Below are 20,256 nucleotides of genomic sequence, written 5' to 3' on the forward strand. Positions count from 1 at the left end.
TAGCTTGTTCCAAAAGTTAAGAGCTTCATTCTAGACGGTCTTTTTTTTTTTTTTTGGTGAGCACATATTGTCTTATTGAGCTCTAGTCTGGTTAGAATTGCTATTGGACAAACTTGCTATTTTTGAGTGAATTCTACACCTTTGCTCTCTATTTTTTTTTTTTAGGAAAAATTGAAAAGAATAATCCCATCTTTCGCTCATCTGCTCAAAATAATTTCACCTTTGCGAATTCCAGAAATAATCCCACCTTTGTACCTCATATTCTCAAAATGAACCTCTTTACCTTCAACCTGCAAAACAGGTTAGATTTTTTTTTTAATTTCTTTTTTATTTTCCTCTAATCCCTCTTCCTCACCTCACCCCCTCATGGCTCCATCCATGTCAACCACCATAACCACCTCCATACCACGAGCTTCCCCCAGTTCATAAGTCATATAAACGAAAACAGTTCATATGATGGCATTTTCTAAAATATTTGAGGTTCTGATTTAGTGCATTTATGCTGACATGCAGTTAACTGGGGGAATAACTTAGCCATTAGAGCATGCTAAACGGTTCTCCAATTCCAATCCCGTTTTTTCTTCTGTTTGGAAATCTAAAGCTCTGCCTCACCCGTCATCTGAAGAACACAATCATCAAGCAGTCATTGTTCTTCTCTACTTCTGCACTCTATTTTTGTTCAGGCTTGGAGATAAGCATATTCCGAATTGATGTTGGGAGCTTAATCTGAAAGTGGTAGAGCTGAATTGGTAAATATTCATTTACGAAAAACCCTAGTTTTTTCAAATCAGTTTAATTGGTTTAATTTGTGACATTGGTGATGTCGTTTGTTGCAATTGCTAAAGATATGCATGTAATGGGTTAATGTGTGGGTAAATTCAGGTTGTTTTTATTAAATGTTGTTGTACTTAATCGAGAAAAACAGTTGCTCGGGGTGTTAATATGTTTTTTATTGCTTGAATTGAACATGGTTGTAATTGGAATTCAGTGAAGAAAAAGGTAAATGCAATAATTTACCGGGATTTTAGTCGCCGCCAAGTCGAGGTCGCCACCACCACCTCCTCAACAATTTATCATTTGAGTACATCAATGTGTAAAGCCCATTAAATTTCAGACAAAGTCCTCAACGACTTCCCTTAGTTGCAGAAGCTAACTGGGGAAATCTTACTGAAGTTGGAAGGGGTGAGCAACGGGATGTAACAATTCAAAAACGAACGTTTAAATTGCTACGACTAATGCCGCTAGTCTAAAGTTAACAGTCATATTTCATTTTGACAAACACAGCTTGTTTATATGGCTTATGAACGAGGATTTTCTCCCATACCACCACCTGACCTCCTCCGATCCCAAAATTCTAATTCCTATCCCTTACCCCCTTTTACCACAGACCTCCACCCACACCACCACGGCACCACTTGACCTCCACCCAAACAATCTTCTCTCCTCCCCCTTCCCTCCCTGGTTCCCCACCACGGCCACGAGCTCGTCACGACACCACTCTATCACATTACCCTACCTAGCTCCCTGCTCAGTGCTCACCTCCCTGCCGCTTCCCCTTTTTGATGCGTACTCCACCAACCCCCGTCATCATTTCAATTAATGGAACATTCAAGCAAAGAAGATTATTGCAGCTTTTGCCCAACATTCTAACACACAAAACCCAGAATTATTCAATTACAAACTTAAATTAAACAATAAAAACCTCACTTTTTTCAAATACCCAAAAAAATTTTCACATCTACCCTATTTCACAATCAACAAAAATAAATCAAATGTAGGGGTAATAAATTAACCATGAACAACAATAATTATCAAGTTAAGGGCAAGATGCGGGTGGTCGTTCAGGTGGTGGGCTTGGTTTAGACCGGCGGGGTGGGGCTGGGGCAAGGACGGTGGTAGTTGTTCAGGCAAGGGCGGCTCAAGGGTTGGGGAAGAAGAGAGAGAATTAGGGTGTTTTGTGGGGGTAAGGTTGGGAGTTCGAGGTGAGATATGGTGGGTGTAATGGTAGTACGGAGGTTTGGTGGTGGTGGTCATGGGGATTTTCCATTGAAGGAGTGGGGGAGGTGGGAGGTTTGAAGGAGAGATTTAAAAAATAAAAAGAATAAAAAAAAAATACCTGGTTGTTTCAGCGGTGGCGGGCCGCTTCAGTCCAGGGATGAAGGGGGTGGTCGGGCTGGGAGCTGAGTTTTTTTTTATTTTTTTTTTTATTTTTAATTGCTTTGTTTATTTTTTTTTCAAATTATTTTAAAATAGGACCAATTAGAAGGTGACAAGTGTCAAGTCACCTTCTAAAACAGGTTACTAATTTTATAAACCGGTAAAAGGCTCATTTTGAGAAGATAGGGTATAAAGGTGGGATTATTTCTGGAATACGCAAAGGTGGGATTATTTGAGCAGATGGGCAAAAGGTGGGATTATTCTTTTCAATTTTTCCTTTTTTTTATCACTTATAGTTAGGTGATTGTTGGTGGGTTGTGATTCCTTTGTAGATTGATTTGGAGTTCTTTTCCTACCATATCAATAAGAGAAGCATAGAGTGGACTTCTCAAACGATCAATGGTTTTTATTATTCATATCGAAGTGGTTTTTCACGTATAATTTGTATGTGTTGTTTGCTATTATTTCTTCCTATTATTGCTGGTTTAATTTTGTTAGTGTATTGTTGCTGGTTTTATTTTGGTAATATGGTTGTGTGACAATTTGGGTTAGTTGGATTGAATTATTGGTTGATTGTCTTGTGTATGACATTGCAGTGTTGTGACATGACACCTTTCCTATCTCTTCATATTTATCAATGAACTAGTTATTGGCCCGGGTGATGCCCCGGTGTATTATAAATTTAGTAATTTAATGAAACTATAATATGGCCTTGTTTGACACCTAGAGCTCAAATAGTGTGTGTGTGTGTGTGTGTGTTTTTAAAGATGAGATCTTAAGTACGTAGTTAGTTATCTTAAGTACGTAGTTAGTTGTTTGTGTGAACTAGTTGGTTTGACTATAATTTTTTTTTTTTGCTTAATATAGAACAAATAATAAATCAAATATTTATAATTTTGATGTCAATATATACTACTTCGTATTAATTATTGCTCGTACTCTATAACTACAATTTTATGAATTAATGCACGAAAAATGGAGTAATGATTAATTTCTTACAAATTATATTATTGTGCAATTACGAAGGATTTCAAGGGGAATTTAAATTGGGGGTTACACATATATGAAAAACCTTTCAATCAAATTATATTATTGTGCAATTATTAATAATAAATTTAAATAGAGTAGTGGTTATACATATGAAAAGTTTTTCAATCAATTAACAATAATACTTGGAGGTTAAACCAATGAAGAGTTTTTCAAGAACACTAAATATTACACTTCGATTATGTGGCAATCTTGGAATATGATGTAGTGCAATAAAACGTAAAAATGACACATGGCGTTACAACACTCCTTACCTTGGGTTTTAATAATAATATAGATATCTTTATCCTTGTAGTTTAAAAATGTATGAAAATTTCTATTTGGAAAGTACATATTAATACAAATTTAAGTACCTATAATTTTTAAAAGGATCTTGCTAACGAACACCATTGAAGCATTAGATAACCCAATTAAATAAATCCAAAAATAGTATTAGGAATGCATGTCAAATCACGCATCAATCGGTGTAATTAATGTTATATTTCAAGTTAATATTTCTACTTTTAATTTTCTTATCCAACGGATCCGGGACGTTCGTTAGATTTTGCCTTTTCTAAAATAGTCAATTTCACTACATAAAATTCCTTATAAAAATACCTTAAATTATGCTCAGTCACTTCACCTTATTTTTTGTTGAACTGAAATTCTTTTTGCTCAACTTAAATTATTTTTATCTAATTAAATTACTTTTTCTAAACTGAAATTATTTTACTAATTTTCTATTATATTTCTTCTTTTAAAAGAATTGAATTTTATTGAATAGAATTTATCTCTATTGAACTAAACTTATTTTTATTGAAGTGAATTTTTTTTTACTAAACTGAAATTATTTTTTTACTTAATAAAGGACATAATTTTTTTTGTAAGGTAAAGTGAACATGGCCTAAGAATGATTTATAAAAAATTATAGTAATTATTATTTTTTTTGTAATGTAATAAAAAAAGAAAAGAATTAGGGCCCCCTCACGAGGGCAATCCTAAAGCATATGAGATGAGAATTAAGTACAAAGCAAAAAAGGTACATAAAGAAATATTCATTTTATCGGTGACAAGATGTCCAACATTTGCAATCCAATATGCTACTCTATTTGCTTCTCTAAGACATGCCAAATTTCCCAATGGGGGAATCCGCGAAGTAGGATCTTGAAAGTTGCTATGTTGTGATCAATCTGCCACGAGGTCGACCAAATACCATTCACTACGCTAACAACTAGGGGTTTTCCCCCTCAATTTGAAGATTTTCTATTCCTTGTCGAAGGGCGTGAATGATTCCCTTGTGGAGACCAAAAGCTTTAGCTACAAAGACTTTGGTAGTTCCAAGGTTGAAAGCTTGTGCTGTAATAGGTACAGAGGCGGACCTTTTGTGAGGCTTATAGGTGAAAAAATTTTGAGTTGACCATTTTTTTTTTTGCATAAATATTTGCTAAACTTAAACTAAGCTATCAAAGAGGAGAAGAATAGAAGATATGTGACAACACTAAACTTTAATAAGGACATAAAAAATTATTTTGTATTTTATAAATCAATTTGAATGTGCATATTTAAAATATAAATTTCTTAGAGTTTTAATTGATGATTTCTAATTATTAAAAGGCCTACAGTCTACAAGTCTTACTTTGGCAAGCTAGATAATGATATTGTGACATTGTGTTTCTCATTTTTTATAGTATGACAAATGTTAATTACACAACTCTACTCCGTAAGATTTACACTCATGAACTAAGATCAAACTATAACCATTAATATGAAATTTCATCATAAACAGATTGACATTAACTTGATAGGTGCTCCCTCTGTTTTTTTATTTGCATCACTTGGGATTGCACGGAACTTTAGGAGAGTAATATACTATTGTGAGTGGGTAAATAAATTATTATTGTGAAAGTAATATGGGAACCATGAAAGAAAAAATATTTAAGAGGGGATAAATATTTTTTATTATTTAAGTGGAGACCATGAAGAGAGAGAAATGATAAAAAATTTAATGAGATTTGAAGTAAGAGAGAAATGATAAAATATAGTATAAAGTTTCCAAATATAAAAGTGATGCATTTAAAAAAAAAAACACCCATAAAAGAGAATTAATGCAAATAAAAAAACGAAGGGAGTACTTAAAAGCACTCATTGAATTAATATATAAGTGATATACTAAAGACAATTAACGACACGAATTTGATAGTCAAAAACCATTCTAATAACATCATTAACTTCTTCTTTTTTCCATTCTAATAACATCATTAACTTCTTCTTTTTTTTTTATATATTTATTAAATTCTTGTAATTGGGTGTCCGTAGTGTCCATTCTCAAATTAATTTAAAATTGTGGACAATTTTATGTCAATAATTTAAGTTGAGTCATGTTTTATATCAATTAGTGTAATTTTGTCATTTGTTTGATTCTGGTTATGGAATTTATATAGTTACATACTTATATTAATACTATATAAATTTGGCCCCGGATAAAAAGAGTTTCAAGATCCGCCACTGAATAGGTATGCAGTCACTGTCTCTAATGATGACTCCTACTGGTGCTGAAATTATTTTTTACCGAACCGTCAAACTTGAGTTTGAATGAAAGAGTTGAGGGGAGGAGCCCCCCGTGAAACTAATTGTGTGTTGGGGTGGTTTGGGTGAGGAAGATGATGGGTTTGGGATCTCTGCATTGGAGACCCCGAGCTTAAAGAGATATCTATGAGAATGTGATAATTCCACTCTTTGAACGCAAATTGCGCTTGTGGAAGGTTATAGGGATGTCAAAAGTCATATTCTTGAAAATATTAGACTTATGTTCTTTCCGGCTACTCCATAAAAGGAAGATAAACTTTTGGAGGTAGGAGTTATTTTTTTTATAGCATAGATAACGTTGTTATTAAGTCTGTGGGTGAAAGTGCACCAGACAACCAGCTTTGGTTAAAGTGTGGTTCCAAATTTCTTTGGCCCTAGCTATCACAATGAGATTCCGGATAGACAGAACAAAAGGTGCAATGATCGAAGGGAATAATCTTTCTTTTATAAAGGCGTCTCTAATTTCAAGACTATTATGTATTATTTTCCATAAGAAGATTTGGAGTTTAGGCAAGATATCTAGTTTCCATATCCAACGTTGTGGCCATTTTACAGCATTTGGCTCTAAACCATGTGTTATCCATGTAGCCAACTATACTGAAAAATTCCCTCAAGGCGAAGGGCCCCATACCAGTGTGTCAATCATTTAAGAGCTAGGTTAAGGGATACCTATGATTTGTTATACAATATATTTTGATAATAAAGAACAAAGCTTATATTTATTCCAATGTGAATAGGGAAGAATAAAGTCTGCAACCCTTATGTTATTGTTGACTTGGTGCCCTTGTAACTCCAAGATTTCTAGGTGACTCTTGTTTGTGACCCAGTTGTCTAGCCATTTACTGATTTTCCAGCGAATGCCTTTGCGTAAAATTTCCCTCTACGCGAGAATGGTTTTCCATTAATGTGAATCTTTAGGCTGAAATTGATAGTAAAAAAATGAGGAGCTATGGAATTATTTCTCTTTTATAAGTTTAACCCAAAGATTAGTAGGGTCTTGATAGGATCTTCCATCCTTACTTAGCTAAGAAAGCTTTATTTAAGGGAAGAGTTCGTCTTAAACCTATGCCGACGTGGTTCTTTGGTTTACAAACTTTATTCCATGCTATTAGAGGGGTACCATTTTTTTTTTATATAGTTTTTGTTGTCTCAAAAAGAAATTTCTATGGAGGGAATCTAGATTTGCAACATCAGTGGGAAGGAGAGACGAAGAACAATTGTAGGACAGAGTGCCTTCTAAATTACTTTGCATTAAAGTATTACGACCCGCTTTAGAGAGGTAATTTACTTCCTAAAAGCTTATTCGTTGTTGGGTGCTACGAGTATCAAGTACTCCATACTCTCTTAAAATCATTTTTTTTTTTGGAAAATTGGAAACTAATAATCCCACCTTTTGTCATTTCTGTTCAAAACAATCCTACCTTTCCGAATTCCCAAAATAATCCCACCTTTGACCCCCATCTTCTCAAAATGAACTTTTTGCCGGTTTTTGAAATTGGTAACTTATTTTAGAAGGTGACTTGCCACATGTCACCTTCTGATTGGTACAATTTTAATTTTTGCAAATTAAAAAAAAAAAACTCCCCACCACCGTCCACCACATTAGACACCACTTCACCACCCCACCTTTCGCCACCTCCCTTTCCCAGTTTCGTGGGTGAGAACGGAGTTTGTGGGTGATTGGGGTTTGTGGGCGGCGGTATTTTGGGGTGGTTTGGGTTTCGTGGGTGGTCGAGGTTTGTGGGAGATCGAGGTTCGTGGGTGGTTTGGGTTTCATAGGTTGGTCGGGATTTCGGGGTTGGTGGGTTTCGTGGGTTGGTCGGGACTTCGGGGTTGGTTGGTTTCGTGGGTAAGATCGGCATTTCGGGGGTGGTTTGGGTTTTGTGGGTGGTCGGGATTCGCGGGTGGTGGGAGTTTGTGGTGGCCGGGGTTCGTGGGTTGGTCAGGATTTCGGGGTTGGTGGGTTTCGTGGATGAGATCGTCATTTCGGGGGTGGTTTGGATTTCATGGGTGGTCGGGATTCGTGGTGGTTGGAGTTCGTGGGCGGTGGTATTTTGTGGGCGGTACTTCGGGGGGGCTGGGGTGGTTGGTGTTAAGGGGGTTTTGTGGGTGGATGGCGGTGGTCGGGGTAAGGAGAGAGAAAGAAGGTGGTGGGGTTAGGTGGTGATGTGGTGGTGCTCATGGAAGGGTGGTGGTGGTTATGGTGGGTAGCTAAGGTGGGAGATGAGAGATTGAATTTTTTTTTTTTTTTAAAAAAAAAGGTTAATATGTTAAACAAGTTGTGGGTTAAAAGGCTCTTCTTGAGAAAATGGGGGTCAAAGGTGGGATTATTTTGAGAATTCGAAAAGGTGAAATTATTATTATTTTTTTTTTTAATTGTGTGATAAAAGCTAAAATCAACCCCTCTATTAATTATTGCTATTTTATTTAATGAAACCAAATACCACTTAGAAGCACAACTCCGTTGACCAAATACCAAGTGTGGATTGCAATTTCACACCTTCTTCTAGTCTTGTACAAAGTTGGTTTGGAAACAGACCCAATACTCGTTGGCTTACTTGGCTATTGGCGTATCGAAAACTAAGCCAAACGTGAAAATGCGGGAAAAAATACTCCATGAAAATGTCATATCTAAGCAAACATTCACTCTCTTCCTCCTTTTCTCTCTTCTCATCGTCGCCGCCGATTCCGCCGCTAACAATTCTAAGGTACCCCAGATTTCCATCCATTATTACGCGTCGATTGGTGTTATTAATGTTTAATTTTTATTCATAGTTAACAAGCCTTAAATATTCCGTATTCCATAATTTAAATTAGAATTTCAATTATTTTTTTTTTTGGTACGATTATTTTTGCAGATCCAATGTAGCAAAAGATGTATTGCTTTGAATTGTGATAGTATGCATCAAACCCACTTCTCAATTTGATTATATTTTAAAATCTTGACCACAAAATCTTTTATTTTTGGGCTAATTTTGTTATTGGGAAATTTGAAATATAGATGTTGGAATAAAGTATGGAAAATACTGCGGAGTAGGGTATAGTGGATGTCCAGGAGAAAAGCCTTGCGATGATGTTGATGCTTGCTGTCAAATTCATGACGATTGTGTCGACAAGCATGGTAATTCTTTCATGTTTTGATTTTCTTTCGCCATTAGTAGTATTAAGTTTGTTGTTTGGATGATTTTGGTGGGATTTATCTGTTGAAATTTTACATGATTAAAAGGTAATTGCTTAATCAAATTGGCGTGATTAGGGTCTATTTTATTGGGTGGATTTCCATATTGTGGCAAAAAATAGTTGATGTAGCATTTGAATAGAACAAATAGATTTTCTTCTCAATAATGGTTAATTGAGGACACCTAGTTTAAATTATAATTAAGCTAAGTTCAAATTATGAAATTGGGTGAATAGAATATACCCCCTCTGTTCCTATATTACATTCCTATTTCTACAATTTATTCCTCACACAATAGAGAGAAGTAGGAATCTAATTTAGGGACGGAGGGAGTACCCTTTAAAAGGAATTGATGGAGTTATTTAAGGTGTGTAGTTTTACTATAGAGATTTGGGGTGAAGTTGGTGTGATGAAAAGAAGAAAATGTAGTTTTTGTGTGTGATCAATTACGGAGTACTAGATAGTTCTAGATAGTTAATACCATTGTAGATACATTTTACTCCAAAGCAGCGTACTTTCTTTCTAGACCTCGTGACATGGTGCTTTTTTTTTGACAAATTGTGCATTTTAACTAGTGAACAACAATGTAATTGTAGGGTTGCAAAATGATGTTTGTTCTCGCTTTGGAATAGATGCTTGGTTAAAGGACTAAATATGTTAAAAATGTGGTTGTGGGTGTGAACCATTTTTAAATCAACAAATGTGAAGTACGTTCATCTTATACTTATCCAAAATTTCTGTACGTTTGTAGAATTATAAAATTGAAAAGATTAACTTTATGCCATTGAGAAATGAATATAATTGGACAATTAAGCTCATACAAGAGTGGATAAATTGGTAACATCTGCATGCCTCAAGTGAGAATGAATGGCCACGAAAAGCAGTAATGAATTATAACATGTAACAAGAACTCTCATGACTCTTTTCTCTTATGTTTAGTTAGCAACATGTGGACTTGTGGAGTAGTGTATATTGCAAAAGGTCAATATGGGACACTTTAAGAGTACATCGTTAGGGACAGTGGAGTTGTATTGAAGTTGTGTTGAAATGAAGGAAATGCAAATTTTTTAGGTGTTGACTGTTAGCTGGCTTAGTTCTAGAGAGTATAGTAGCATTGGTGTAGCAAACTTTTACTTTAAAGCAGTTATTACATTCTCGCTAGATCTCATGAGAGTCATGACATGGTGTAGGACTTTGGGGAATGTAATTTTATGTATGTCGACATGAGGCCAAAACAATCTTTTGAAATGACTTCATGATCAATCCACTGCATTTGTGATACATCATACTTATATGAATATAGATAAGAACAATGACCATCAAGAGTATCAACAGAACAAAATGAAGTTCAAATGATTGAATCCCAGTATCCCACAGCTAAAGGTCATTATTGTGTTCATAGAAATCCTATCTCTATGTTGCAAGGAGGAAATGTAAAAGTGTAAAACTTACTATATGGGGGGATGTGGAAACCCAATTATCAATCATTACAAAAAATGGAAACGCAAAAATAAAAACAATAAATCAATTATACTGTCCTTGAAATCTGAATTCATTTGTCCTCCATTAACATCTGTATTCATATTAAGAAGCTATCAGAGTTATTGAATCAGTTTATGTTCTATTAGCAATTATTAAAAAGAAAAAGTCATTGCACAGCTAAACATCTTTGAAGTTATATATCTTGTTGATTATTTAAAGAAGAGGTTTTCTGTCAATTAACTTGAATTATGTGTTTCCAAATCTATGAAATGAGAAATGTGAATTAAATCAATAACACTGTGCGTGATTTTTAAAGTATCTTGTTTATTTGCTCTCCAAGTTGTATAATTTTAGTCAAATTAGCCATTCAATTCTAGCACCTTTAGTAAAACACTAGTTGTAGTCTAGTCCTTTATCTTCTTTTTACTGGTGTTTGGGGAAGCAGTGTGATCTTATTTGGTGAATAAGGGGGTTGGTTATAGTATCATCTTATTTTTCCCATGTCTTTACTACTCGTAGTCGGGGAGGGGAATGCGCGGGCTTGATGAGTGTAATAGTGGCTAGTAAGATTGCTAACAAGTAGTAATCAAAATTTTCAGGTATGACAAATATAAAATGCCATGAAAAGTTCAAGAGATGCATCAAGAAAGCGCAGAAATCTGGAAAGGCTGGTTTTTCGAAGGATTGCCCCTACAATGTTGTCGTGCACACCATGGTACAAGGAATGGATATGGCTATTCTAATGAGTCAATTTGCTTCTTCAAAGTTTGAGCTTTAGCCCTATTTTTGTTTTGACTTAAGAGCAAATTAAAGCCCTTAAAATTTATCTGCTGTAAAAAAACTGAAAATTTTGTGCTCACAGATAGTTTCGACCATTATGAAATTAGACACAGTAGACGTGATTGATGAAAGGTTATTCTTTGCCAAGACTTATCATTGGTGTAACAAAGCTTAATTCAGAGTATATGTTAATTAAGGTTACTGATCCATTATGTAAGGTATTAGTGTATCATACATTGATGTTTATGCTATGTAGTATGTGCTCTCAATTTGCTTCTTTTGTCTGCTTGGTATAGGAAATTCAGTGTCTCTGTAGAACTTCATTCTGCTGAGACTTTACATTGATGTTTATGCTATGTAGTATTGTACTGAAAAATGTTGATTGTTGTGGAGGCTCTTCTATACTCGCGTCTCATCTTTTCAGCCTTTTTTGTATTGGTATATTTTGATGCTTGTACTCCGATTTGTAATGTATAGACCACAAATTATGAGCAAATTTTTAACAGTTCGACCACATAAATGATATAAACGAAGTCTTTTACTTAGGCACAAGCTAATAATCTTCCAGACAAATTTTCCATTAAACAACTAACAATTGAAAGTAAAATGCTGGTTTTGATTGCAATGGTAGCCTTTTTCAATATAATAAGAAATTACTTACAATAGATATCATTGAAATATTACTTTTTTTTTTTTTTTTAAAAAATGATTTTCATGAACGGTCTATATGTTGAATTTTCTTGGTAAAGCTCTCATTAGGTTGCTAACTATCATAAAATTTCAAATTTCAGAAATCTGTAAATGAATAGATCCTGATTCCTGAGAGGACTTAGACATATTAGTGTAGCTACTGATAGAGTGATAGTTTAGCTTGGAAGTACATATAGACATAGTATTCCCTCAATTCTTTAGTATTTGTCACAGAACTTGTTCATAGTTTTTAACATGCGTACCGTTGAACAACAATATATACTACCTCCGTTAAATATTATGTGCAACTTTGGGGTATTATTTGTGATTTATAAAATATTCCAAAGTTGCACATAACATTTGACAGAGGTATAATTATGAATAATGCATATATATAAAATGCATATATATAATTATGAATAATGCATTTTCTGCGTAGCTGGCCACACCGTGTGGCCGACTTACACATATTAAAACACTGATCAGGTAACCCTTGACCGAGTAACTCCTAACCGACCGAGTAACTGTACCCCAGACTAAATAACCCATGACCTATCTAGTAACCCTTAACAAAGTAACCCCTAACTGACCGAGTAACTCATGACCGACTAAATAAACCCCGAAAAAGTCAGGTTGGACAAGAATGGATACTGACACGGATACAGGTACGAAACGAATATAGGAAAAAGTCTATCTCAAAATAAGGGATACGGGTACAAAATGTTAAATTCATATAATATGTTCAAAAAAAAAAAAAAAAAAAGAATTTGACCATATATTTGTCATTCCGCCATCTCTCTAGATCATAATGTGTCATATTTACAAAGAGCTATATATGAAGGCACCCATATTATATAGCAATTACCTTACTTATCGTACTTTACTTAAATTTTCTCTTTTAAAAAAAGTTAAACAACCCATATCATAGTAGAATACGGTATGAGATGTATCGTTGTGTGTCTTATGAGTGTCGGTGTTTGACATGGTGTCCAACACGGACACGACAGTTAGCTAGATAGAGTGTTCATGTATATTAGGAAAAAGTAACCCCGACCACATAGTGTGGTCAACCATATAAAACTTTGTGAATTATGAAAAGTTAATGTTATAAAACTATACATTCAGAACACATCTTACATATGGATGAATAATCGTGGTCCAAGTTTCTTTTCAAATAAAATATTCTAAAAATAGGACAAACAAACAAATCAAGCATTACATCATTAGACTTTTGTTAAGTAAATTTAGAGTTAAGATGATAAATGGAGTCCAACTTTTTGATAAATATTTTGTTTAGGGTCCAATTTATTTTAACTTTGGGTTTGGAATCTAGGTTAGAAATTTCGGTGATTTAGTTGACCTAAGTTTAACTCACCGTTTACCTAAGATAAAAAAAAAAAAAGTTTGACCCTTGTAAAAAAAGTTAGACCCCTAATCTAATACATTTAGACCCTTAATGCATTTAATTAATTAAAGAAATTGGTGTCAAATTATTACTATTTTTTTTTTTTTTTTTACATACTGACAAAAATCTAATAACTGTATATATATGTATATATATATATATACATGTATATATATATATATGTATGTATATATATATATGTATGTATATATATATATATATATATATATATCTGTATGTATGTATATATATATATATATATAAATATATATATATATATATATATATATATATATATATATATATATATATATATATATATATATAAAGGGGAGTTTTTCCCCGTGTTTTTAGAGAGCCACGTAGGATTTAATTTTCTTAGCGTGTAGGATTATAAATTTAATTTGTAGCCAATTAAATAAGAGATTATTAATTTCTTTTACTATTACATAATTCAAATGCCACGTAAGTAAAATTGACGAATGAGATTTTAAGTTTAAATTAATTAAATACAAAATATTAGATTAAGAATTTTATATAATGTTTTAAAACTAATATAATAACAATTTTAATCACATAAATATGAAAATATTTACAAAAAAAGATACTAACAAACCATGATATTCTTTTAATTAATTAAATATAAAATATTATCTTTTGATATTAGGAATTTTATCTTAATATATAATAAATTTTAGCACATAAATACAAAAAAAAAAAAAAAAAAAAAAATTAAAAATTCAAACAAATTGTGCATCGCACGGGCTTCGAGCCTGTTCACAGTTACTGAACTGAACTGAATTGATTGGAGCTGAACTAAACTGAACTAAATTGAACTGAGCTGAAATGATTATTTAATGAGAGAGGGAAATAAGGAGTTGAACTGAACCGAACTAATTGGAGCTGAACTGAACTGAAAACAAGTAAATGTGAACAAACCCTTCATCTAGTTTTTTATTAAATAAAAACCATTGATAAATTTATTTTTTTTGACAAAAAAATTATGATTTTATTTTAGATGATATAATATTTTAGTTATACTTCGTAAATTTAATAATTTATGAAAATAAAAATCTATCATAAAAAATATTAATATCATTAATATTTACTAAATAATTTTTAATTTTTTGTTATACCCGAATCCTCCAGAATTAGGGTGCCATAAAAATCTCCAAAAATTTTCACAATAAATGGGTATGTTAGTTATGCAGTAACTATTGAAATCTAAGTTTATAAAATAAGATTCATATTTATTAAATTCTTAGTTTATTAAAAGTTTGATTCTTAGTATTAGTATATATATCAACTAGTTTTGTACCCGTGCGATGCCCGGATTGTTTATGGAATTTTATGATAAAATTATATTATAATCAATTTAATTATATTGATTGAAAATAGAATTCTAAATTAACTTTTTATTTTCTTACAAAGTCTATCTATATTTATCCAACGTGGTACGACACTTGGCGAAAAGTTAAAATGCTATACGATGTTGTCTTGTGGCCTAAATATAAGTTTATTATTTGGTATTTTCTCGAAAATAAAACTCTAAACTAACCATCTTATTCTAAAATTCTATCCTAAAATCTATTTAAATTTATCCAAGGTGGCGTGACACTTGGCGAAAAGTTAGAACGCCAAGTGTCGCTATTTCGTGACCTGGCTAAAAGTTTAGCTTTATATATTAGTTATATGATTTTACACTTTAACTAGACATAAGTCCATGCGATGCACGGTTCTAGTAAATCTTTTTACGGAGTATTAATTTAAGATTTTTTTATATGAAGATCATTCATTAGATATTTGGATAAAATTCCTAATACCATAAGATAATTTTTTTAAAATTTTAACACTAAAGTTATCTTTCATAGGTTTATTTATTTTACGTGCCACTTGAATTTAAAATCCCAAATCTTATTGTTTAATTTTGCTTAGGTGACAATCTAATTTTTTTAATAAAAAATAAATGACAAATTATTTTATTTATCTGTTAAAATAAGTCATTTGCAAATGCGTTTTTTTATATACTCGTTATGTTTCAAAATATTAGTCTTATCTAGAATCTTTTAACTATTAAAAAAATTAGGGGGAATCTTCTAAATTTCTCTCTACATAGTGATATGAGATTTAATTTTATTCGTTTCGATGAGTACATTATTAATATCTAATTTTTATAATATTTGTCAGGGAGAGATTAAAGATATTTACGATCAAAGATTTACATCCATATACGTAAAAAAGATAATTATTATTTTTTAAATAATTTAAAATTTAATTGTTCACTATTCGTTATTTTAACCTAGGTGACAAAATTCTTAAATCTTATTCGTCACTTTTTTTTAGGTGGTGAGTGAATTTTTTAATTCTAAAATAAATTATTAATCTAAAATTTCATTGGTCAAAATAATACCTTTTCTTATGTGGCGTGCCGAATACTCCTGAAAAATGCTTACTTTATTTTTATACATATATATATATATATTAGATTAGTGAAAAACAGTCTTACAAAATTGTCAAATATAATAAAACTTATTTATTTTCTTCTAAATTACATATTCAATAAAATGAAGCTTGAATTATTATTATTATTATTATTATTATTATTATTATTTTGAGAGAAGCTTGAATTATTATTAAAGAACTAATTAGCTAAATATGTACTTTAAAAGTGTGCTTACATTATATAAAAAAAAGGTTAGATTATATTTAATAATAAAAAGTATAATATGAAAAATGGTATTATTTTAACTAAAAAAACACTAGATTATTCACAAAAAAAAAAAAAAAAAAAAAAACTAGAAGGTCCAAGTTTTTCAATTTTTCTAATTGATTGTTTTATTTTTATATTTTAAAAAGAAATTTCTTTATTAGTTGCCTAAAAGGGTCCAAGTTTTTTTTAACTAAGGGTCTAATTTTTTTTTGCACACATTTAATTAAATCTCACCGGAAAAACTATAATAGACCTTGATTAGGGGATTTTTATCCACCAATCGCTGTCTGACAAGTGGACCAACCAGGTTTCTCCATGTGTCCTCCATGTGGGCCAATAGGAGCCTGCCACGTGTCAGTCACAGATTCGTCCTCTACGGACCAGTTGAGACACGCCACGTGTCCACCCATGCCAAATGGGAAAACCCGGCCACCAAGGCCCAATCCTGTTATGAGGCCCAGTCAGCCCAAGGTTTACCCTAAACCTAAGATTGGCACGCTTCCCGAGGCTATAAATACCTCCCTTAATCCTCATTAAGGAGAGGATACGGAAGTTAACTCGCATAACAGAGATTACTCACATTTATCACTCTCACCTAGAGAGACCTAATCACATTCTAATCACATTTATTTCCGCATTTATTACTCCTTAATCAGGTACTAACTTGATCGTCGGAGGCGGAGCTCCTACCACAAGGAGTCTTCGTTGTTTTGCAGGTACAGGCGTCCGGTTCCAGTCTTGGTGTTGTAACTCTCCCGAAGGACATCAGAAAACCCCGAAACATTTTGGCGCCGTCTGTGGGGAGAGTACTTCTGAGATGGCCTCCACGTTTGTACCAACTTTTGAAGAGAGGCGTCCCCTAGACGACCCTCAAGTTCAGTCGGACCATGATACTGACACTGAACTCGAAGTTGAAGCTCACACAACTCCAGACGGGACCCTAAGGGCCCGAAGTACCCGTCCTACCGAAAGAAGGGTGCGGGAACACTTTCAAACTGTTAGTGAGCCAACAGGCGCACAATCTGCTCAACAGCAGCCGGCTGATGGATCTGCTCCCATTACAAGGAACGAACTCATGACCTTCATGAGGGAATTCAAGGGAGAAATTCAGGAATTAATCACAAAGAAGACGCCTGCTATGGACAAAGAGCAGTCGGCTAAGAAACCTTCCTCTTCCAGGAAGAGGAAGCCAGTTCAGGGGCGAGAGGCAACCCCTCATCCTAAATCCAGGAAGTGGGAACCATCTGCCCTTAATCTTTCAAAATACCATTTTCCTACTCCAGGAAATAAGAAACCTGTTCGTCACATTCAGGCGGATGGGTCGAAGAAAACATACACAGACGCTCGTCTTCTGTTAGAACAGAAGAAGAGTGACCGACTGCCAGAGTCGGCCTCTACCTCAAATTTTCAAGAAAGTTTACAAAACGCCTCAATAAGGCATACCCAGTCGTACCATGAGAGTCAGTCAGGCGGCACCTCCCGTCGGACAGGCTTTCATACCGACCAGGCGGTACCAAACGTACCATTTGTACCACAACAACAATATTTCTTGCAGTCACCTCCATTTGGTGGACCTGCAGCAAAAAATGTCCAACCTATGGACTGGCAACTACGGTTGCTTAGACTTGGTGAACAGCCGTCGGCCTTCTCCAAGGAAATTACTGAAGCCGCTCAGCCGGCCAAGGTAAAAAATGTTTTAGTAGGCGCCTATGATGGCACTACTAACCCAGAAGACCACCTAATGGCATTCACCAACCTAATGTACCTTCAAGGGTTGGACGATCCCACCTGGTGCAAGTGTTTTCCAGCAACTCTTAAAGGAATTGCACAACAGTGGTTCGGCAACCTGCCGACTGGTTGTGTAAACAACTTCAGGACGCTTGCTTATCTGTTCACCTCCAATTTCGCTATGAACATCCCTGCGAAGAAGACGACCCTTGACTTAGGGACGATTCAGCAGGGAGAGAAGGAGGGACTTCGTTCTTACATCAGGCGGTTTAACCTGATGAGAATACAGATTCAAGGGTTACCGGATGAGGTAGCTTATACTGACTTTTTTAGGGGTCTCAAGGATGGGTCGACCTTCAAATTTGATCTTGTTCGAAAGAGGGTCGCGACTCTTCAGGAGGCCTTGATTGAAGCAGAAGCCTATATACAGGCAACTGATCTCTGCAATACAAAGCAGTCGGACTGGAAAAAGTCCGACAAAAGAGAAGGACGACAGAAGCAGTCGTCCAACAAGGATGAAAAAAGTAAAGAGGTCTGGGCGACTGATTCCTCTAAACAGCCGGCCCAGAAAAAGAAAAAAGAATTCAAACCATACTCCCCAAAGTATGTGTTTAACAAGGACAGCCAAGCTATCCTAAAAGAGATCAAGGGACGGATCTCAATTGAGAAACCGGTCCCCATGAAAGGTTCTGCAAGCAACAGGAACCAAGAAAAATTCTGTGATTATCATGAAGATGTGGGTCATCATACCAAAGAATGCATCAGTCTCATGCGGTATCTGGACCGCCTGGCTGAGCAAGGTGATCTTGACTCCTATATCAAGAAATCCACGGGAAGCACTTCCTTGAAAAAACAGTCGGCCAAAAATAATCAACAGGCCGACAGCTCTGATACGGATGATGCAGTCGTCTACACCATTGCAGGCGGCTTCTCAGGAGGCGGCCCCACTATCAGGGGCAACAAAGACCATATTAGGCGGCTGGATGTAAATTCTGTTCACCCAGAACAGCCCTCCAAAAATTCATTTCCTGAGATTGTCATTACTGAAGAAGATCTAGGAGGGGTCAGGGGGCCGCATGACGACCCTATCGTCATTGAATGTAAGGTGGCCAATCAGAGAGTTGGCCGAATCCTCATAGATACCGGAAGCTCTTCAGATCTTATCAGTAGCAAATGTCTGTCAAAATTGAAGTACAAAACTGATTTTATACATCCGGCCTCCCACCCTTTAGTAGGGTTTGGAGGAGGATTCGTCCATCCTGTAGGACGAGTAGATCTACCCATCCGCCTGGGTGAAAAAGGGGAAGGACGACACATGGTAGTCCGGTTCCTGGTGGTAGAAGAACTCTCGGCCTACAACATAATTCTGGGACGACCGACCCTGAATAACTCCAAGGCTGTGATTATCCCATCTCTTATGTTGCTCAAATTTGAGAGGGACGATGGAACAGTCGGCTCCTTAAGGGGAGATCAGAGGATGGCACGAGAGTGCTATCTCTCGGATGTCAAGCCCACTGTCATGGCCGCTGGGTCCAGTGGAGAAAAGATTGACAATGTCAAAAACAATGCGCCTGACCACGAAACAGGCGGCAAGAAAAGAAAAGCATCCCAGATGGGGGCCGCAAGAAAAGATAAAAAATAGCAATCATTGGCAGAGGAGCGGTCGGATGAATTCCGCCCTCAGCCGGCTGGTGAGCATACGGACCTTATCTTAGATGACTCTCGTCCTGACCGAACTGTCAAAGTCGGGACGGCTGCTCTAAGAAACTTGGGTGACGATTTTCAAAAACTATTGAGAGAATACAAGGACATCTTCGCATTTGAAGTCCATGAAATGCCAGGCATCAGTCCTGAGCTGGCGGTACATAAACTGGCTGTGGATCCAAAAAAGAAGCCGGTACGGCAGAAGAAGCGGAACCATGGCGAAGAAAGATGTCAGGCGGCAGCCGCCGAAGTCAAAAAATTACTCGATGCAGGATTCATTCGGCAATGTTATTTCCCAGACTGGGTTGCAAATGTTGTGCTCGTTAAAAAGCCGAATGGTACCTGGCGGATGTGTGTAGACTACACAGACTTGAATAAGGCGTGCCCAAAAGACAGTTACCCTCTGCCTAAAATTGACAACCTGGTCGACTCAACAGCCGGCCATGCTTTGATGAGTTTTATGGACGCCTACTCTGGTTTCCATCAAATACCCTTATGGAAGAAAGATCAGGAGAAGACGGCCTTCGTCACTGATCAAGGGTTATACTGTTACACGGTCATGCCGTTTGGTCTGAAAAATGCCCCGGCCACCTTCCAGCGAATGATAAACACTGTGTTCTTTGATCAAATTGGGAGAAATGTCGAGGCATATATTGATGATATGATTGTCAAATCTAAACTTCAGACAGATCATCTATCGGACCTCCGAGAAACTTTCGCCACACTCAGGCGGCACCATGTCATGCTCAATCCCAAGAAATGTGTCTTTGGAGTTGAGTCTGGGAAATTTCTCGGATTTCTTATCAATCA

At 35.2% G+C, this 20,256-nt stretch overlaps 1 protein-coding gene across 1 annotated transcript; it reads left to right on the top strand.

The window, feature by feature from the left end:
- Positions 1-7,486: 7,486 nt before the first annotated feature.
- Positions 7,487-11,486, top strand: LOC110716699 (probable phospholipase A2 homolog 1). Its single transcript, XM_021895341.1, has 4 exons — positions 7,487-8,477; positions 8,628-8,667; positions 8,771-8,890; positions 11,029-11,486. The coding sequence occupies exons 1-4, from the start codon at positions 8,367-8,369 to the stop codon at positions 11,205-11,207; spliced, it is 450 nt and encodes a 149-aa protein (XP_021751033.1). The 5' UTR covers positions 7,487-8,366; the 3' UTR covers positions 11,208-11,486.
- Positions 11,487-20,256: the final 8,770 nt, after the last annotated feature.

The sequence above is a fragment of the Chenopodium quinoa genome, unplaced genomic scaffold (assembly GCF_001683475.1).
Source record: "Chenopodium quinoa cultivar QQ74 unplaced genomic scaffold, ASM168347v1, whole genome shotgun sequence".
In the NCBI taxonomy this organism is placed as follows: Eukaryota; Viridiplantae; Streptophyta; class Magnoliopsida; order Caryophyllales; family Amaranthaceae; genus Chenopodium; species Chenopodium quinoa.